This window comes from Zootoca vivipara, chromosome 12 (assembly GCF_963506605.1).
Source record: "Zootoca vivipara chromosome 12, rZooViv1.1, whole genome shotgun sequence".
NCBI classification, from domain to species: domain Eukaryota; kingdom Metazoa; phylum Chordata; class Lepidosauria; order Squamata; family Lacertidae; genus Zootoca; species Zootoca vivipara.
In genome coordinates, this window is record NC_083287.1 from 39,406,576 (window position 1) to 39,428,834 (window position 22,259).

Here is a 22,259-nt window from a genome sequence, read left to right on the forward strand (position 1 = left end):
TTATTCATACATAGTACATCAATAAAGATACAGATACCAATGGACTATTTTCCATATGTTTTTCCTTTCCAAGGTGGATCACAAATATAAGGTTTTGTCATTATTAATGTGAATAGACAAATAAAAAAAACAAAACTACTTGGGCAACAACTTACAAAGTTCAGACATTTTACCATAAGACAAAACTTGAAAGTTTGCTGACTTTATAATCCTTAAGTGCAGGCATAACAATTATATCAAAGATATACTGATCACATTTTAAGTATCAGAGAAATCAGAAACTGCTCACCTTTCTTGGAAATGCTTTGAAGGAATTAAGCCTGCCCTGGGATTGGCATTACCTTCAAGCTTGGCTTGCCACCAAGTTGCATCATCCTGGCTCATGATCTGAAGAATATCACCTTTTCTGAAAGGAAGTCCAGCTTCTTTACAGGGAATTGCTTTATCCTCACTGGGATCATAGTCAAACAGAGCTTTCATGAAGATCTGGAAGAAGAAGGTCTTATTTGTAATTAAATGTCTTAATACAACCCCCAGTCTCCGTTTTTATTGCTTATTGGCATACAAACAACATGTGTAAAAATACAATTGTAAAATACATTTACATATGCGTACAAAATATATTTCAGCTAGCAATCTGAGTAAGTCCCTTTTTCTAAGTAAAGAACCTCTTACCTTTCCTTCTTTAGATGCAGTTTCTTCTTTGATACTGGGTATAATTTTAAATGTAATGGCTCCTTGTGACTGAGACTAAAAAGATGTGAAAAACAAATTATTAAAGCATTCAATATAAGTTAAACAAAAACAAGAAAGAAGGTAGAGCTAATGTAATTTGTAGTGCTTGTTAACTTGATGTGAGTAACATCTTAGTACCTCTTTATAATAGGCTGTGCTACGATATTCTCTTCTGTCCTAAAAACAGACACGTTCTGATAATTTATGCAAAAGTTTGTTAACAGAGTGTTTACAATCAAGTTGTGTATCAATTGTTATGGATTAAAAAACACACCATAAAATAAAGAAGTGAACAACCTCTCTTGATTTATCAAAGAGTTAATGAACCAAGAAATAAAGGATATAAAAATAACCAATACAAGAAAAAAGGCAAGAAGAAAGGCTAAGGTCAGGCAGGAGGAAAAAACTGAGGACTGTGCCTGCCTCCCAGAGTTCTTTGCTCCTGCCTCCATCACATGCCAGGGGTTGTAACACAACCCATTAAGCTCATAATCAACTGCCTTAAATCATTCCATTTGTAACCTACCAGAATTTGTATAATTTCTTCTGGTTTTTTATCATCTACAGGAATTCCATTAACTTCCTTAAGTTCATCACCAACATGAATGAGACCTGTGGAGCATATTTATTTAATAACCATTTTAAAGTTCAATACAATTGTGCATATCTAACATTGTTTCAAGTCATGGTCATTCCTACTCTGCAAAGCACAACAGATTTCTACTTCTCTTCTAGACAAATGCAATTTTATAGAAAGGTCTCTCTGTATCTCTTTCTTGGGGAAGGCAAAAGAGAATTGTGTTTGTAGTTGTTTATTTTAATATTACTATAGTTTTATTGTAATGTGATTGTTTTTAATCTCTCTGCTCAAAGAACCTATGTTACAGGAGAGCATATGAATGCTTAGTGCAGAGAAGTGCTCAACTGTGAAACTGCAATACAGAGAGGTTGATTTGATACCTTCCTTCTTGTTGAGTTTCTAAATGTATTTCACTAATGAGATAATTTTCAAACTGCAAAATTGCATCCATAATACCAAAATCCTATCAGAGATCCATCCTATCACAATAATCTAACATAATATACATGGCAGAAACCACAAAAAGGTTTCTGGATGCAATTACCTACTTTTACCAAGCAATTTAGAATTCATTTGAAGCACTAGGCTGGCCATCACATCCCAGCAATCACACTTTTAAACATTCTTACCACTTCTATCTGCAGCACCTCCACGCATTATTCGAGCCACAACAACAGCTCCAGTCTGTTCATCCCTTTTAATAGTAGCTCCCTTTAAAAATAAATTGAAACATTATTATGATTTAATGCTGGGCTACACTGAACAGTTTTCTACCAGCAACCTTTCAGTAACTTGAGGAAAATACTATATTTGAGATTCCTGTCTTTACAAATGAAGTTATCAGGACCCCTCTATTCCCTGGGTGTTAAAGTATTTGTGAGGTGTTTGAGTACTGAACAATGAAAACATTAGCACTACATATAGAAGAGTGCAAGAGGGCAGATTTTGTTTTTGTTTTAAAAGACTACATTCAGAGGAGTTTTCCACATCACCCACATTATCTATCCTTAAAATAACATCCCACTTTAAAACACAGTAATTACTATTTGGACTAAGGAGTCTTGGGGAATCTTGGATAGTTTCACCAAGCAAAATTAAGTGACTTGAAAATCATTCTACATTTCAGTACTGCTTTGGAAAACACATGGTGAAGGATTCAGTGTTTTTAAAAAGTGGAATATTTCTTACATTATGGTAACTGTTTTTACAATTATAAAACATGTACAAGACAAGTGCAGCAGCATGAACAAAGACATATGTAGGAGATGGCTGCTGTGGAAGCCTACAGGAATGAGTTACTACTTTCATTCACACTACAAATTACCACCACCAAGCTTTCTCTGCAGTGATTTGTGGCAACAGAGATGGGCTGAAATGGAAACTGAACTTTGTAATTTAAATCTGACCAGATCTCCTATCAGCAGAGAGCGCCAGTAAGCCAGGGGTGGGGAACATCAGGCTCAGAGACCGAACGCAGCCCTCCAGGGCCGGCCTCCCTATATATCCTTCTGAACTCTTCCCAGGTCACACCTCTCTCCCCAGACCATATACCTAACCAGCCTTGCTGAAGTGCTTTCCCCTAGCTGCTATATCTCTGAAGTGCAATAATTTCTACTCCCTAGCAGTCATTCTTCCTCTGCTCACTGTGCATACACAACCTGCCTGCCTGTCTTCAGGCACTGCAGTTGTCTGCAAGGGATTCCCACACAGCGATGTCAAAGTTGCCAACCTTCATGTCACATTTGAAGACATCTTTATATGGCAGAGCTGATCTGCTTATGGACCTGGTGCCTGAACCCAGCTCCCCATAAAGCACATCCTTGGGAGCCTGCCATCTTCCATTCTGTGGTCATGATCAAGCCAGTGTTGATATCACTGAGACAGAAGTGTGAACATCATGGGAACTGGGGCTTGGGAGAGTACCTGCCATGTGGTGCCCAAAATCATCCTGATACTGTACAGCGTATGTGGAAAGCGTTGAGGCATCGCTCCTGGAGGGTATAAGTTGACCATGACTCACTTCCATAAAGCAGCATGCTTAATATGTAAGCATGGTAGATCTTATCTTGGTATTAGCCATTGCATCACATTCTCCCATACCCTTTTGGTGAGGCAAGCCATTGCCATAGCTGCCTTACCAATACCAATCAGCTCAGTGTCAATGAAAAGGTTGCTGGTCATGGTGGAGCACAAATATTGTGCACCACTCATATTTATTAGCACCCCATCACTTTCCTACATTTCCTACCCCACTCCAAGAAACACGAATAGCCTGTCCTCCAACAGGCAGAAATTTTATTTCAAAGTCCCCCTTATTAGTGTATAATTTGTGCAAAACTGTGCAATGACACTGGCTCATATTTTTGAGAGTCAGTTATGATTTTTATTGGTTTTTGTTTTTTTTAAACCACCTTACCAGCGGTTCTCTATTTTTCACTAGCCTGATTATTTTCACAGAGTCTTCTTCATCATCAATATCATCAGGCATGGGAGGGAGCACTGGGTCGTAGTTCTTTTGGGCAACAGTATCATGCACAGAAAGCAAAGCCTGAAAAAAAAATCATATAAAAAACCCCAATTCACAATTGGCACTTGATAAAATGGAAGTTTACCACTAATGCAGTTTTGCTATTACTATTGCAGGGCTCACATCTGACCATTTGTCTGTTATTAAATTCTTGTCTCAGCCTATGGACAGTACTTTCCTAACTGGAAGTGTGAACAGTTCAGTAGTGAAGTACTTGTCTGCTTAAGTTACTACTGGAGCAAGCTACACACCCTGAAACTGAATGAACATAGCAGGGAGAGAGCAAAAGAATATTTGTTACATCTTTCCCCTCATTTGGTTTGGAGGACACCCTTTATTAAAGTTGGCAAAACTATAATAATACAATTGTAAATTCCTTAGGCATGAATAAAGAGGAAGTTATCCCATGCAAGCTGAAGTCTTTAATCTTTTCATTTTCTTTCCATGAACAAATACTATGTGTACCTTACAACTTGTCTTTACATCAGAGGATGCTATTGGAAAATCTTCTACATTTCCAGTTTCACAATCTAAAAGTAAGATCATATTCACACAGGCAGCTCTGGAAAAGTTATTTTGTTTTAGCTACAATTCTATGTGTGTGATTCATTAATATAAACATGCTCCATATTTAGAACTTTAAAGGAGGTATGATTCAAATTCCTATACTACCTAAATATAAATATTGATGTTCAACTAAATTCTTAGACATGATCTAGCTGGAGATGAATACTGAGAAACCCCTTGCCGTGTCTAGATGTGGTGCAATGTTTTTCAGATTAAAGCATTGATCATTTATCATTTCACAATGCATAGCTCTGTAAAGAATAATGCAGTTGGTAGAGCATGAGACTCTTAATCTCATGGTAATAGGTTCAAGACCCACTTTGGGAAAAAGATTCCTGCACTGCAGGGGGTTGGACTAGAAGACCCTTATGGTCCATTCCAAACTCTACAATTCTCTGAAACATTTAAAATGCCTGTTCCTAATTCTAATTCAGAAGTTTAGAAAGTGGAGATGACCACAATAACTCTACCCCAATGATATTACTTGCCCCTGATACTGTCAAAAGAATACAGATTAGGGGTATTAAAATTCCACTAGTGTAACTCAACTGCATATTTATATTTGTATATACAGTATTTGAAATCATATTAGACTATTTTCAGTTTTATTGTTGTATGTAACTTTCTGTAACAAAAAAGGCAATTTCCCATCCTGAAAGTATTTTGAACGTTTTACATCCACTAGTCAACACAAAAGTAGTGACTTTTTGCCTTCTTACACTCCTGCTTACTCCTGCTCAGGGCTAGTAACTTTGGACTGTCTAGCTATTCTTAAAAGTTCACACTTCATGCAATCTGTTTAAAATTCCTTCCGACTGCACCTCTTGCCACCATTTTACTAATTTTACTAATTCAGTTTTCCATTCTTTCAGAAGGATAAAAATGAGTTTTTCAATCATCAGGTGCTTTGGGTAGTGTCCAATGAAATTACTCCCGAAGCACAAGGACCTCTGTCTGTGCAGTAAGACTTCCTCTCTTTCTCTCTTCTCCCCCACCCCAAGCTGTTCTGAGGGTTCTCCCAATCCTCCAGAACAGATTTGAAGGGGGAGGGGAAGCAGCCCTTTTGCACAGGTAAAGGCCATTGTGCTAATGGGCCGACTGCATCGGATAGAATCCTTTGTCCTTTACTTATCAAGTTCCTTTTTATAAAACAAAACAAAACAAAACCCTAAACAATAACATTGTAGAGCCATTCACACCTGAAGCAGACATATATGCTACCATGATCTCTAGTCAGACAATTTCTGCAGGCTTGTAAATTGCTTCCAAGAGAAAATGAGCATTTTGGTTACTTGTAGTTGTTTGTTCTGGCTGTATGCAAATTGTATCTGCAATTATGATATTATATAAAATAAAAAGGACATCTGAATCTGTAACAGATTTAATGTTGCAATAAAGGGAACATCATTTTTACTGATCCATCTTAAATGATCTGTACACAGTTCAGGGTTAATTTCTTAAAATATCTGAAGAAGTGTATCTGAAGAAGTGTGCATGCACACGAAAGCTCATACCAATAACAAACTTAGTTGGTCTCTAAGGTGCTACCAGAAGGATTTTTTTTATTTTGTTTCTTAAAATAAAACATCCAAGAGGAAAATTATGTCACTTTGTTTTTCCTTCCTGAGTGATCTGAGACAGATATTTGATTTGTTGTTTTCTGGCTTTACAGTTTTCAAAGAGACAGATCTGTTGCTTGATTTATGTGCACAGATTTTCAAATTCACTCATAGCAACCTGACACGCCATGAGTACCCAGTTATTTATGCATAAATAAATATGACATAAGAAGCTTATGTTTTATTCCACAAAAGACCATTCATATACCAAACTGAGACAGGTTAAAACAGTGTACTTCATTTCATACAACACCTTTTTATATATACAGTGGTACCTCGACATCCGAATGTCTCGACTTCCAAAGGTTTCGACTTACGAAGTCGGCAAACCCGTGCGCACAGTCCGTGCATGCGCAGAAGTGCAAAATCATGCTTCGTGCATGCGCAAAATGGACGCTTCGACAACCGAAGGTTTTGACTTAAAAAGAGTGCCTTCGTAAGTCGAGGTACCACTAATGGTAGAACACTTAAGTAGCTGAAGCACAGCTAATCAAAGGCAGGAGCAGTTCTCCCACTAGTAAACCACTGATCCTGGGAAGACCAATGCAACTTCCACTTTATTGACACTCGTGGCAACCTCCAAGCAGGTATGCACCAGCCTCATTAACATCCAGATCCAGAAATCCACAAGCATTTCAGTAGACTTTGCGTATGAGCTCAGCAACCACAAATAATTGGTTTTGCAGCAGGTTAAACTGTGATCACTTCTATCCTTGCCAACTACTGCATCAGGGCCATAGGCTTCTTTGGTATTAAGCAGCACAGCCAAAGTGTATTTTACACGAATAATGTTTCTATTTTAGTTGCTTCCTATGAAAGTGTAATATCTTTGTTTCAAATAAGGGTATGATTAACAAATATGTCATGGAACATTCTGCTTTGGCCTGTAATTAATGCTTATAATAATCTACCCAAAGTTTCTTATGAATCCACTGAAGCCAAAAAGAAACCACTGAGGGGGAGACAAGCCAATAGTGTAATAGTATTTTCCTGGCTTGGAGCAAAAACTTGTAATTAACCATGAAGCTCATCCAGTAAAGGATGGAATGTATTTTGAAATCCACTAGATTCTTTGACTTAGATGTTGTTCTGTGAAGATATGGTTTATTTGGAATTTTAATCCCAGTTCATATTGATTACCCAGGATTCACTTAGGGGACACACAAACACCCCCCCCCAATAAAACATTTCCCAACAATTTGTCCAATTAACTTGCTTCCACCCCAAACACTGTTTAAGATATTCGGGCAATTAATTTAGATAAATTTCCCATGGTGGTGAGTTGCAAGAGGATAAAGGGCCTTTGGAAATATGTTTATTTACAACTCCTAGCAAGTGATTTCAGGATAAATAATTGCAATTTAAATAGGTAATAAAACTGCACCCTCTCTATTTCTACCTAGCAAAAGCCAAAAGTCTTACTGTATGGCTCCAGGCAACAAATAGTTCTACACTGTGCAGTAGCTGCCAAATACATCTCTGTGTGTCTCTGCTGACCCTATTGTGACAATTCTTAAAGTATGAGATTCAGTTCAGCTTCTGGCTGCCTCATACATACAAAACAACTGCATTTTCTTTCCATTGAAGCATGCACAGGATTGTATGGAATGGCTTCTGCGTGAACCAGCTTCTACTGGGATACAGCCTGCAGCAGCTATCTCTGTGACTGCAGTGGTTGTAAGAGCTGCACCATTCTTAGAAATGGCAGGTGCAAGTAATATCAGCACACACTCATTTGAGGAATATATGGAATTTGATATGCAAAGTAGCTTTGGTGCTTTATTAAAATGTTAATTAAATCTATTCAGAGTGGTAACTGAGAAGGAATTTGCTTTAAAACAAAATTAAACTTGGCACAATTTACACTGAAATTTAACAGAGGTATATCTTCAATCAGTATAAATTTATTGAATGGAAGAACTTGGCTGTTTCCCCAGTTGTTGGGGTGTGTGTGTGTGTGTGTGTTTGTGTGTGTGTACATTATGATAGAAAACAGTATGGAAGAGAGACTGCCTTAAGGTATTATATGCAGCATATATCTTGCCTTCAGGCAATGTTAGATCTGTACAACTGTTTATGCCATTTTGCTTTCTCTCCCAAGAGTGCCACAGTGGTTTGCCAGCACTCCTTGTTTCTGCACTCCTACAGAAAAAAAGCAGGACAGGAAGAAGCGCAAAATGTGTCTTAATGGAATTAGCTACAAATACAAGCAAGTGGAGGCTATCTGTAACTATGTAGTCTACATGTTTCTTGCAGACAATGATAACAAACAAAATACTCATAATAAAAGTTTTATTTGTCAGGTTATTTCTTATTGGCATATTTCTCATGCAACAAAAATGTGAAGTTGCTTCGACTCAGCACTCCCCCAAAGGCCTGCTTAGATGCAAGGTATGATTTCCACCAGAATATCCAATTGCACTCATACACTAAAAGTGTTTTGCAAATATCAATAACTAACCACAATGTGTGATAGAGCCCTTTTTAAACTACTTAAGGAAATCCTGCAGTTTTGCATATCCACATGGACTCAAGAAATATACAGCAAAATCCTTAGCAGACTTTGAAAGCTAAGCGAAGCAACCATGTGTTCATTTCAACAGGTGCAAGCAACACATCCTCACCTTGAGATTGGGTTTTGACAGTAGTTTCAACAATTCTCTGATCTCACTGTTTAGTGGTTTGCTCTGCAGCTCTTCAGCCAGCTGCAAAGGGGATTGAAGTGACACAAAGAACATTAGCAAGAGCATTGTTTTACTCAGCGTGTCAGTGACAACCAGGAATCAATCTTGTTCAAGGTTATTACTTTCCAGTGTGTTCAGCATGAAGAAAAACAGACTATCAATCATTACTCTTCATTTTCTGGCCCTCATGCTAAATTCTGGCCAGGTCTTTCAACTGTGTTTGACTAAAGTAATCATATCTGGCACCAGCACACCCAGATCACATTCTGATTTATAGCAATGAGGGCAAATCCCTGCACTTCATCTAAGTGAATGGTCCTTTGCGTGCAGACAAAGGGCTGCTTGTAAAAATGACTGGATCAAACATTGACACTGTCTATAAAAAAACAGCTTCTGAATGAAGTGGTGAAATCCACACTGCTTCCAAATCGCCACAGTAGCTATTCTGTTTAGGGCTGGGATAAGGAAGCAGAGTGCCCATATAGTGCTAATAGTCTCAAATTTATCATGTTTACATACACAGGACAAGCAGCTTGTTAAATGTCAGACAAGTTAATCACAGGAACATGGCTTGTATTAGGTTACCAGATATAAATGCATTCTAAAGGCTGAAAGATCACCTTCAATAAGAAACTCAATCATATATGGACTATATCACAAAACACTACCCTGAAAATACAACAGGTTAATCAAATGCCAGGATTACTCAACTCATCTGAAAATTAGTTTTAGGCTTAACATGTTATGCCTGCTACAGGATTAGAACAGAGATGGGGAATCTAACCCTCCAGATGTTGCTGGGCTATGATTCCCTTCATTCCTGACCACTAGTCATGCTGGCTGGGGGTGATGGGAGTTGGATTCCAAAAATCATCTTGAGGTCTACAGGTTCTGCATCCATGCTTTCGAATAAAGGAAACAAGGACAAATTTGGGGGTACATTTTAAGTTCTCGGGAGAGAGTCTCTCAGTTCGAAACATTCTTGTTCTGAATTTTGCAACACCTCACAATGATGGAACATCCAGCAACAGTGAAAGTGAATCTGCAAAATTGTGTTTATATCTCTACTGGCCTGAAGCAATTCTGTGTATGATTATGTCAAATCATTTTTAAGAGTACTGTTACCTACAAGAAATTACAATGGGCAACCACACATACCATCAATGTATTCTATATAGATTGTTTACAAAAAAAACTGTACTGTACCAAATATTGCCCTTGAGTGTGCTCCCACTGTGTCAAGCATGCATGAGTTTCACTTAAATCAGTTTAACTTACTTTTTATTCTGCCTACCTCAAGCTCTGTCATAGTTTATACAGGTGTGCACACAATTCATCAGGGTTGTAGAATTCACCATATAATGCAGAAAAGGCAGGCTTGATTTTTATTAATAAAAATTATAGTAGCAGGAAATTAAATACTCTATCAATGCCAACCCGTCTAGATTTTAGTTTTTAGTTATGAAAGTAATTTGGAAAGCTTTAATATATATAAATCTCTGCTTCTTTTTTAAACAGCTATTTTCTGACAACCCCTTCCTATATCTTTCATAAGCCTCATTTCTTTTAGTATTATCAGTCATTTTTCATATTCTGTCAGCACTTCAGCTATATCATTTATCTTTATTTTTAGAAAACATTCCTCTTGACTATGACTCTCATAACACACCAGTCGCTAACAGCTTCACCTTTACTGTAGACTTCTAACCTGCCATTTTTCTTTTGTGGTACCAAGGCTGAACAAGAGTCTATCTAGATGCTGTGTATTTATAAAAGAAACATGTCTAATAAAAATCAAAACAACATTAGCAATCCTGTGATGACAAATCGCTGGAAACCTTTGCACAACCAGCTCACACGGTCCCATTCATATACTGATTCTATACTCTGCTTTCAGACAGTTTGGGGAAATATGGTGCCAATGGCCTCATCAGGGACACTTACATCATCTGCCAAGGCTGATGCGCCATGCAACATGGGCACAGGGCTCTGTTTTTCATAGTAATGCAGTTTTTCATGGATCTAGGAGATAATGGAAGAAAGCAGTTTACTTAGCAGTAGAAGTAGAATCTGACAACACAAGTTGGCAAGTTAAACATTTGCAAAGAAACAAACTTACGGAAGCATTTAGCAGTGAACATGTAGATATAATTCATCATCAGCTTCTAGTGAAGCACTGAGAGTATGAAGTCAGATGGAAAAAATGTTGGGTACGTAGATCAACCCACAGAAAAGTTAAACATTTGCTATTCCTTTCCCTCTTTTAGGTTTTCTGGACTTATATTTCTCACATATTTCCTTCCTTATCATTTACGTCTTTTCTTTCAATCCATATGCCTGAAACCTTTTTTAAGCCAACTCATGAATTAAGCCAACTTAATTCATTATTGATTGTATAAAACAGTACTTCCTTTACCAGTCTAAAGCAAAATTTCATTGTACAACCCCAATTTTTTCCTTATCATAAAGACAATCTTAAGAGTGCAATCCTATGCATGTTTACTCATAAGCAAGTCCTACTGTTTTCAATGGAGCCTAATCTCAGGTATATATGCATAAGATTGCATCCTTAATGTATTCAGTTGGCTGCCACCAGTGGGGACAACAGATATATCATTGCTGGATTATAGTTATAGTAGCACTGAGCACTTCATCTTCCCATTGTTGCCTTCTATATCTTTTACACCAGCACTTTATACTTAAGGACTTGCGATTTAAAATAAATAAATAATTCACATTTATTCATTTTCAATAAACATAGTCAAAACCGTATGCATAAAATGTGTCTGTATAAAATTCTAAAGATAAAAAAATAACATTCTGATAAAGAAATGAGAATAAAAAGTACTTGTGATGTATCAACACTTCAGATCTTAGCATCTTATGTAATTGTTTATTGCTATCCCTTGACTGAAGTAGTGGAATTAGCACTTTGTTCTGTTTTCATTTTTGTTTACAGTAGTATAATAAAACAAAACACAACAGACAGGTACATATAAAACATAATATTTTAAAACTGTCAACTACCTGGCTATACAAAATAAGCAAGCATAAAAATGTCTTCATTAACCATACCACCAAAGCCCCACGGGGCAAGTTGTTCTATAAAAAATACAGTGCACTTAATCTGTACAGTGGAACCTCAGGTTTCGAACGTAATCTGTTCTGGAAGACCGTTCGACTTCCGAAACGTTCAAAAACTGAGGATTAATGGGAGGTCAGCAAAATCCATTGAAAAAAATGGAAAAACATGCAGCAGAAGCCATCCGACTTCCAAGGCACATTCAAAAATGGAAGCAATTACTTCTGGGTTTTTGGTGTTCAGGTTCCGAATCTTTCGGCTTCGGGACGCTTAAAAACCGAGGTTCCGTTGTACTAGAAACAAGGTCTTAGTGTTACAGGTCCAGCTCTCTGGAATCAATAACCAGCTGAAATCAGACAGGTGCCTAGAGTGATGTTTCGGTGCTTACTGAAAACATTTTTAAAAGGAAACTTTTCCTTGAGGTTTACTCAAGTCATCTATGGAAGATCAATTTTATATCTGATGAAACTCTTTCGTTGTCTTTAAAGTCTGTATGGGTGGTTTAATTGTTTTAGTTTGTTGCACTGATTTTATTATTCTTAGAGCATGTGTGCCTATGTTTTATTTGGTTTTAAATGCCATGACACCTGTGAGCATCAGGTTGGCAACCCCTGAACTAGTAGGGAGTAGACTTTTATCAAGGAAACAAGGGAAGGGCTGTATCAGGATCCCTGAAGCAACAACCTCAAGTGAAACATCTATTGGCATCTTTCAGAATTTGTTGGCTCAACTAGTGAGCTACCTTGTCTCTGTCTACTGACATATTCCGACAACAGGATTTTTTTCCTGCTCAGTTTAAAACCTTGTATGCCTTTTAGTGAAGTCACAGGCCTCATGCCTTCCTGTCTGTTCACATACACTTTTGTAGCTACATTGCTGATATGGATCAGTATATCCTTGTTCTTGTTGTATTCTTGAAATCTGAATGCTCTCAGCTCCAGATAGGTGATGGAACTCGTTGCACTGTGTTGCAATCTACAAAAACCCATCATTAAGACAGAAAAAAATAACTCTCCACTTGCAGCAGACATCAAGCCACAGGACTTGGAGAAAAGGAGGGATCATAAATAATCCCTGGTAATTTAGCAAGTCAAAGTTTGCAGACTTTGGGTTAAGGATCTGTAAGGAGGCATAGCATCACCAACTCCCTTCCCCACTACTCCCTCCAAATCTTCTACACCAGACTGTACCTGAATGAACGTCCCCACCCCCATTGTTCTGCCCGGACACTGAGGTCCAGCACCGAGGGCCTTCTGGCAGTTCCCTTGTTGCGAGAAGCCAAGTTGCAGGCAACTAGGCAGAGGGCCTTCTCGGTAGTGGAGCCCACCCTGTGGAACGCCCTCCCATCTGTTGTCAAAGAGAACAAAAACTATCAGACTTTTAGAAGACATCTAAAGGCAGCCCTGTTTAGGGAGGCTTTTAATGTTTAATAGATTACTGTGTTTTATTTTTCTGTTGGAAGCCGCCCAGAGTGGCTGGGGAAACCCAGCCAGATGGGCAGGGTATAAATAATATATTATTATTATTATTATTATTATTATTATTATTATTATTATTATTATTCAAACTTATGGTAGCACAAAACTTAACCAGAGTTAATTTTAACCAAGGTTTACTATTAATCTTGATTTGAAGCTAGGGTATGAAATGACTTTGAAATTCTAGTTAGCCACGATTAAAAGGTCAGTAAAATAATTGTACTAACCTTTCACTTTCAACATTAACTAAGAATTATTAACTTTAGTACCATGTTTCAATATGCACCAGGTTTTTAGTTTTATTACTTTTATTCTGCCTTCTACTTCAATATATTTGCTTTACTTACCAACAGTAGTTCCAGACAAAGAATATATTTCAAGATCCAAATTAATAGGAAACTACTATAATGCAGAAAGGCATTCTACTTTTGCCCATTTGAACAGAATAGTTTCAATATGGGCTATAAACCCCCTTTACTCCTCACACAGTTTCTTTTCCTTTCCTTTTTTAAAGTTGATATTTCTGAAAGCAACTTTATACTTTGACTTCTTTGTTCCTCACACAACACAATAAAGCAACTATTATTTGACATTTCAGAGACTTCATTCAAGTGTACTTTTTTGTTCAGTAAGTAAGGAAAGCTTTTGATGACTTTGCTTATAGGAAGAGGTCCCCTTAGTGGGTAGAGGAAATTCACTTTAAAGCCAAACAAGTCACCCTTCCTCCAAGATAAATTTCTCTGCCCCTTTTTGAGCCAAACTCCCTGCTCAGCTACTGCAGAAAGAATGTCCAAAATTGGATGAGGTTTTGTTGTGCACTTCAAGCTCAAGTTTCTTAGAACTTGTACACTCTTCAGGACATTTCGAAAGCTGAATTAATCTCTTCCATTTGAGACGAGAACATGACGCTTTAGCAATAAACCTATTTTTATACATGCACTGTACACAGAACATTACTAAACCTTGTCTCCTTTAAAGCCCGAGGTCCCTCAAGAGATCTTTAGTAAAACCATATTCTATTGTTGTTGTTTTTAGTTTTAAAAAATGAATTTGCTTGAAGACTTCTTCCTTCTTGAAATACACTGATTCCTTCCATGCACGCTATTATTGACATAGCATCAAAGCTAGAAATGAATTCTATTTGACTTTTTAACCTTGAAACTTGCACACAAAGGTGCTTTCAACAGCAGCCCAAAGCACACCCATTATGTTATCCTTTATTCTAGGCTACAGCAGATTACTTCTACAATCTCCATTTCAATGAAAATCTACAATTGGCTTCACATCGCAATGTTATTTATGTTTGGTCATTAGCAGCAATCATTAGAAGATGAGGAGCAAATGTGAACTGATGGCTGCAATGCATTATGTTGTAAGAGAGGAGGTGGTGATATATACTTGTCTGCAACATCCTTTATCTGTGAAAACAAAAGCTACTGGTTTTGTAAAGTGGCCATAACTGGAGAACAAGGGTGCAATACTATAAACATTAATCCAAATTAAACAATCCAAATGCAAAATATGTATTGAAAATTCTCTCTCTGTCTCTCTCTCTCTCTGTGTGTAGATGTTTACTACAGCTTAAAAGTAGTTACAATTATTTTAACTAGTATCTTACTTTTCAAAAACAATGCACAATTTTCAATCCAGCAACTTTGTGCTTAAACATTCCTATTTGAAACAGGATAATCTTTTTTTGTATTAAATGGCAATTTGGCACACACTAACGACAGACATAGCCAACTCATCAAAGAATATAAAGCCATATAAAAGGTGGTGTGCCTCTTGCATGTGTGTAAAACGCAACAATTAAAAAACATGTGCATGTAAAATGCAGAATTCCACCACACAGATTTTACAATTTCCAGTTCTTCAGCCCCTTGTTTGATGTTAAAACAGAGAACAGACACCACATGTACAGTGCAAACATATCAACAGTTGACTCAAAGTTCCATGGATATGAATGTTACTTATTCCCAGAAAACTAGGTACAGGATTGTAGCCTCATGCCACAATTGGCAGCTGAATTAGATTTCTGTTTGAAGATAACTTCTAACGACATCGTGCCATCTGCACAGCAAACATGTTCCACAAAGTAGCAGCTATCTTAAAATATTTCGGATAAGAAGATTTTGTTAACAAGAATGTCAACTATAAATTAAGAGAACATAAACATGAGAACCACATACTTATAACTGAAAACACAGACCAAGTGAAGAGGTCTGTATCTTAAAGATGGTGTGGTGCACTAGATATAGATATGTAAAGATACATAAGCTATTCTGACAGCCTTTTTTGGCTAAAGTTATACATGTCGTAAATGAATAAATAAACTGCCCTTGTACTTCCCTGTATCTTGTTGCATAACATCAGCTGCAGTTTCACTCCCTGATACAGTTGTACCTTGGAAGCCAACTGGAATCTGTTCCGGAAGTCCGTTTGACTCCCAAAATGTTTGGAAACCAAGGTGCGGCTTCTGATTGGCTGCAGGAAGCTCCTGCAGCCAATCAGAAGCCATGCCGGACATTCGGGTTCCAAAGAACGTTCGCAAACCGGAACACTCACTTCCAGGTATGCAGCGTTCGGGAGCCAAAACATTCGACTCGCAAGGCGGTCGTCCATCAAAGTACGACTGTATAAGTACCGGTATCTTTCCAGGGTTACAATCTAATTCTTTGAAGGCAACAACCAGAGAGCAAATGAATGTACAGTACATCTTTGGAAGTAGGAAGTGTTCTGTTCAAATTGGAGGTCACAGAAATGCTTGATGCTGCAGCACTGAAGAAGCCAAGCAAGTATTAATCTCATCCATCCCTTGAATGGGAAACCATTGACAGCCCCACTTCTTTTTTTAAAGTCTTTTTTCCCCTTTTTTTTCCTCAGAGGAATCACAGAAGTAAGTTTTTCAATGCCCATATTCACTGTCAAGAATTAATTATAAAAAGACTGGACTTTGCTTAGCCTTCAGATGAACCCATGTTTACAATATCTAAGAGAAGAAAAGTGAGCCATGATCAAAGAACTGGGATTTCTATATTATCAGTAGCTGTCTATTGAAAAATGTGCATACTGTATTACCCTTTTGAAAAATTATTTCTCCTTAAAGGATGAAGCATTCTCCATTCCCATTTCTTTTTGGCTGCATTGCTGCTTCTCTTTGGAACTCTCCCAGCAGCAACTTGGGAGTTGGCTAAAGCTACAGCTGATCCAAAAATATTTTTCTAGATTTTTAACATTTTTGCCACTGATGGATTCCGGGGAATCACCAGAAAGTATGTCACATGTCCCTCTGATTTGCATTGTCCTACCAGCCAAACATATGTTATAAAATCCCTTTAGACTGATATTTTCTTGCTAATTAATACAAATATTCTCTCCTACTTTTTATCACTCAAAATGGCCAGCTTTAGCTGTTGTTACATTTTATGTTATGTTATGTTAGGATATAAAAATGATGAATAGCAGATAAAAGAGAAAATGCTGGTGGTCTTGTCATATTTTTATTAATAAAATGTTGTAAGGTATTCAGTTATTTGTTATATGGACTTCAAAACAGAGAGAGCAGCAAGGTGGCCAAGTCAGAGGATAACACCCAATTATGCAAGGTGGTAAAATCCCAATCATACTGTGAAGATCCCCAACCAAGTGTCTAAAAATTAGGTGACTCAACCTTACTTACTCATTTGTTACCCAATGTATAAGTTGCATATTGGAGCAATAAATAAATAAATCCCAACTTCACATATAAAATGATGGAAGAACTAGCAGTGACTAACCAGGACATAGATCCTGTCATCACAGTAGAGAACTTTAATTGTAGAATTTTTTAAATAAATAATAATAATCTAGTTTTATGCCAGAACTAACTAGGAAAGCAACTGAAACCATAATGGCTCCATCTGGAATGCTATCTATAATTCTGATTGCTTCATCTCAAAAAGAACAATGAAAGAGCTGGTAAAGGGCAGCCAAAATTATCAAGAGATTGTAACAACTTTCCCACGAGGAAAGGCCAAAGTTTAAGGCTTTTTAGTTTAGAAACCTATATATCCCTCAATTAAGTTAATAGCAATAGATTCAGAACAGACAAAACAAAGTACTTCAAACAATGCATAATTAAAGAAATTAGCCACCCCAAGATGCCCCCTGGTTTAGAGTCAAATTAAAGCAGGAACTGTAGCAAAATCTAAAATAAAAAGGTACTACATTGTGCTCAATGTATGTAACATAACTTGCATAAATAATGGCAAAAGACCAAACTAAACAACATCTATCAAAAAAATATTCAGAAGATATAACACTGGTTGAAAGAAAAACACACCATTTTGGCTGTTCAGGATTTTCAATTACGACTATTTTCTCAACTGTCATTGGGTTATATCCTGGAATTAGAGTCAATCTATACATGCAAATAAAAAGATGCTAACTACACCTTTGCATTTAATGTAAATAGCAGCCATGGGAAGATGTCTGATATTATTAGGATCACAGGAGGCAGTGAGCAGGGAGTTTAATCTCTCCTCCTTTCCTGTGGTCCTGACAGAAATCATTCCCCCAAATCTTACATTTGCAACTAGTCATTTTATGTCATCTAGTTTGGTGCAAAGGAGGATTTTTAAAAGGATTAGACAAATCCATGGACTCTCAGCATGATGCTCCAATCAAAGCAAGCAACCATTGAAGTTAGTATAAGCTAAGGCAGGCACCCCCAAACTTCGGCCCTCCAGATGTTTTGGACTACAATTCCCATCTTCCCCGACCACTGGCCCTGTTAGCTAGGGATCATGGGAGTTGTAGGCCAAAATATCTGGAGGGCCACAGTTTGGGGATGCCTGAGCTAAGGTTTTCAATTATCTTCCAGATACGCCTCATATGCTATCTACGTATCTACATACCGGTATTATATCTTGCATTATATCTGTCTAGTTGGGAGATTCTGTGGCCCTCCAAATGTAATTAGATTCTAACATACTGAGGGCCACAAGTTCCCCATTCCCAGTCTAGCCTTAGGTCAGGGATAGCCAGCCTGGTGCCCCCTTGATATTGATGGACTACATCTCTCATTACCCTTGACTATTGGCCATGCTGAGCAGGGGAGATAGAAGTTGGAGTCCAACAATACCTGGAAATCTCCATGTTGGCTACCCCCACTCTAAGTGATGAAAATAGGGTTGAGTCATCTAACCAGGAGAAGTTGGAGGGAAATGCTCCTAGACATCTCCATAACTTGAAGCAGCTACATATGTAAAATAACCCAAAGGCTAAAAACCTGAGAAGTGATTCAGAAGCCAAGTACACCCTATTTTTGTGATATGTTGCAAATGATTATGGGCACATTTCTTTTGGTGGGAATGCAGCCACAAATGTGTTAAGGGACTGCAACAGAGTTCAATGAAAGCATTTTCCTTTCCTCTGGGAAAGGAACCTTTTATTCCTGGAATGGGAAGCCAGTGTACTTCCCACTTTCCCATACAGTCTCTCCTACCCAGAGGCCCAGCCAACAATGTACAGTATTACAAGTTCAAATTATAGGACTTGCCTTTTGCAAGTGGCTTTTAATGTTAGCTCTCTGTGAAATCGTAATACTAGTGGCATGATTGCAATGAAGGACATTAAAACTGTAAAGTATTTTGTAAATTAGAAAGTACTATATACATGAATATTTACCATTTTTCTCTGGACACATCCATGAATTACTCTACTAAGTTTATTTTATCATGATCTACTTGAATATATTTATATGCTGAACACAATTTTCAATGGATGCAAGCCAAATAAAGAGTCTTACTAGAATTTCAGTTGACTTTGTTAAAGGAAATTATTTTAAATTAATGTGGCTACAGAACTGTTGCCATCTTTTACCTCAAAAATATATCCCGTCTAATTTTTGCTGTGAACATTTGTTTGTTTAAGCTAAACTCCAGGCCTTGAATGTTGACCATGAAGGAGTCTCAGATTTCCTGCTACTATTTCGTGCTACCTCATTCTAAACAAGGGCAAACATCATATGTTTGTTACATTAGTGTATACTGCCAAAACATCACTATTAAATGAAATCATCTCTGTATTTTGGGTAGAATCCTTTTAACAACTTCCACCCCTCACAGAAGCACTGAGTTGAAACAAGGCTGTTTTGTTTTCACAAAGAAACAGTTTGATTCCTGGTTTACTAGAGGCTGCTCAAAATGTTTTTCCATAAGCACTTCTCCAAAAGAATGAACATTTAAGTGTGGTTTACCTTTACCAGTGAATGAAGGCTTTTTTCACCAAACATATCCCAGAGGAAGGTCAGGTCTTCCTGGCTGTCCACATGTGGCTGCAGCTGGGCTGGCAATGAAGCCAGCAGCTCATACAAACCTATAAAGTGAAAATAAAACACAAAGTGAAAGCTAAAGGTGATCTCATTAATTTCACTTAACCCTCCTGTGTACCTTGCAGCCTACACCATTTTATATTAAGCAAGTAGTGGGATTGGAAGTAGCCAGAAAAACATTAACGAACCAGAAACAGAAGTTTGGTTTAAAAAGAAGTTACTAACAGGGTACTTTTTACTTTATTAACAGTTGCTAAACCTTCTATAGCAATATATTTACTTAACACTGTACCAAGAATTCATGAAGCTTTTTGGAAAGGGACAAAACCCAGAAACACATGCATTCCTTTGCTTAATCGTTATTCCATTTCCCTTGATGTTAGAGTGAAATGAGTCATGAATAGGAAAAACATCCTTATAAGAACAGAAAATGGATAGGGTGGTCCATTAAAAAGAGTTTGTGGTTTCTCTAGATATTTCTCACCAATACATTGCTTTTTTATTTTAAAAAAAGAGATCTTGGGTGTAATAGATGCACAGAAAATGAACACTTCATTGCTAGCTAGTCAGCAGTCAATTCTTTCAGCAAAATCATTGTACGATTAAGTTATATTTTGTTAAAGAGAGAGCGCATGCATAGGATTTATCCAGGCTTCTCCACGGGGATTAAAGCAATGGCTGCTCCCAGTTATTTGTGGCACATCTCAGAGCAATTTCCCAGGGGCAGACAGTAGCACAGTGTTTTCACAGTAGCATACAGTATAAAACCATCCATCATGCTGCTGTCCAAGAAACATAGCAACATGACTTGCAGCAGCCTTCCCAGAGGAGGTAACCTAGCATGATCAGGTATCAATCCATAGCATATGTTTAGTTTTTCCAGTGGGATTTTTTTGGGGGTGTGTGTGGTAAAGACGACACAAGTCTCTCCCTGCCATAGTCTTTGAAAACACTGATAACCTCCTGGCTACCCCACCATAGTATGTCACTACTATTATTTTTATTCTATTGCTGCAATCCTGACTAGACTTCCTAGGAAGTAAGCTTCACTGAACTTTTCTGAGTAAAAATGTTTATGATCAGACCAAGGGCTGTTGCATCACAAGAACAGCTTTCCAAAATAATTTCCATTCAAGCATATTCTGTCAAGCTACTTAGTAATCTATCAATGTGATGATTATATCCTTAGTTCTCATATTTTAAGTCACTGCTACTACATGATCTTTGGAGGCATCGGATGCCTCTTCTAAAATTAAATACAGCACCTTGGGGGACTGGTTTAATGTTTTCCCCTCTTTCCTGGCATTACTTAAAGTATGCTGGAAAAAAACATTCTTTCCAGACATCATTTTCTATGGGCTTTTGGGAGGCAATGTTCATATTTCAAATCTTGCTTTATTTTATACCTACTCTTATTTATAGTATTTCTTAAGCACAAAAACAGGGTAACACTAAAATCACTACAATTTTTCCTAGTATAAAAAGCACTGAACTTACACGAAACAACACCTTGTATCAGGGGCTGTACTCACACAGAGAGATCACAAGTTAAAGGCTTGGTTCAGTAGTTGGATTCATAGAAGCAAAGCGCCTAGTTTATAAGATTTATATACAGTAGAGGCTATCTGAACATTTATCAACATGAATATGATACACTATTTTAAGGAGTACTGCACAGATCTCTTTCCATCCCGTTGTTAAAGAAGAGATTTAATGTAAATATTAAACACTTTCTCAAAAAGAGACTGCAAGAGGGAAATTATGCTGTTGAAACAGGAATAGAAAGTGAATGAAAAATTAGCCCAACACTTCTAAAAACAACAATTTGGGATTCTACAGTAAGTAGAAAATTATAACCATTTATTTATAACAATATTGTTGGATAGTCCCATTTCCTTTTCTCACCGATTTGCTTTTATACTTAACATGACCCAGAACCTTCATCACAAAAGCTTAGTAGAGTTAAGAGATAAAAGTGAAGAGATTTTTGGTGGTCACTTAAGGCAAAATGGTGGCAAGTTTTCAATAGCTTTGCACATGCACTGTCCTCGCTCAAAAAGCAGCAGCTGGTGTGGTGAAGCCTTGAGTGGCCTTCCCCAAACCAATGTTGCTGCAGCTTAACTTATCAGGGTAGAACTATAGAAGGTAAGGGCTGCACAGATACACCAGAGGAGTTCACACAGCACTCCTGCTAGTATGTCTGCATAACCTCTGCTGCTCCATTCATAAGCTATAGCAGCACTGGCATCACCCCACCAAAAGCAGACTAAAATAGCTACAGGAGCGGTTTTTGAACTTTCAGGCATATTTTACCCATTGCCTTATCTCCTCTGAAACTACTGTGTTTTGAAAATATTGGGGCATGTTCTTAATGTACATAGTTAACTCAGAAAATGCATAGGCTAGGCCTGTTGGATATCACTGCTGCCCTCCGTGACTGAAAAATGCATTCTAGAAGACACCCAAACACCATGCTGCAGCTGAACATTGCACAAAATGATCAGGGAAGCTTGTTATTAGAGATGTTCTCAAAAAGGAATTACACAGTTCTCTGAAAAAATGTTGATCTATTGAATGCATTTGTTAATGTGAGGACAGGAATGTGATTTTCACTGATTCCACCTCCCCCCATCCCACCCTCCAAAAGAATGAAGATTGGAGGACCTTTCAGGAC

General features: G+C 37.6%; 1 protein-coding gene across 7 annotated transcripts in view; it reads right to left on the reverse strand.

Annotated features, from left to right (window-relative positions):
- MPP7 (MAGUK p55 scaffold protein 7) overlaps positions 1-22,259 on the reverse strand; it is an 88,650-nt gene that overhangs the window by 26,192 nt on the left and 40,199 nt on the right. For 6 of the 7 annotated variants that reach the window (XM_035130417.2, XM_035130416.2, XM_035130423.2 and 3 more), the window contains exons 3-10: positions 19,511-19,629; positions 10,657-10,734; positions 8,653-8,733; positions 3,732-3,863; positions 1,945-2,026; positions 1,262-1,347; positions 676-750; positions 290-486 (exon numbers count right to left, since the gene is read on the reverse strand). In XM_035130417.2, coding sequence (XP_034986308.1) covers positions 290-486; positions 676-750; positions 1,262-1,347; positions 1,945-2,026; positions 3,732-3,863; positions 8,653-8,733; positions 10,657-10,734; positions 19,511-19,629 — 850 coding nt within the window. The remainder of the gene's footprint in view (positions 1-289; positions 487-675; positions 751-1,261; positions 1,348-1,944; positions 2,027-3,731; positions 3,864-8,652; positions 8,734-10,656; positions 10,735-19,510; positions 19,630-22,259) is intronic. The other variant, XM_035130421.2, reaches the window with a different exon arrangement.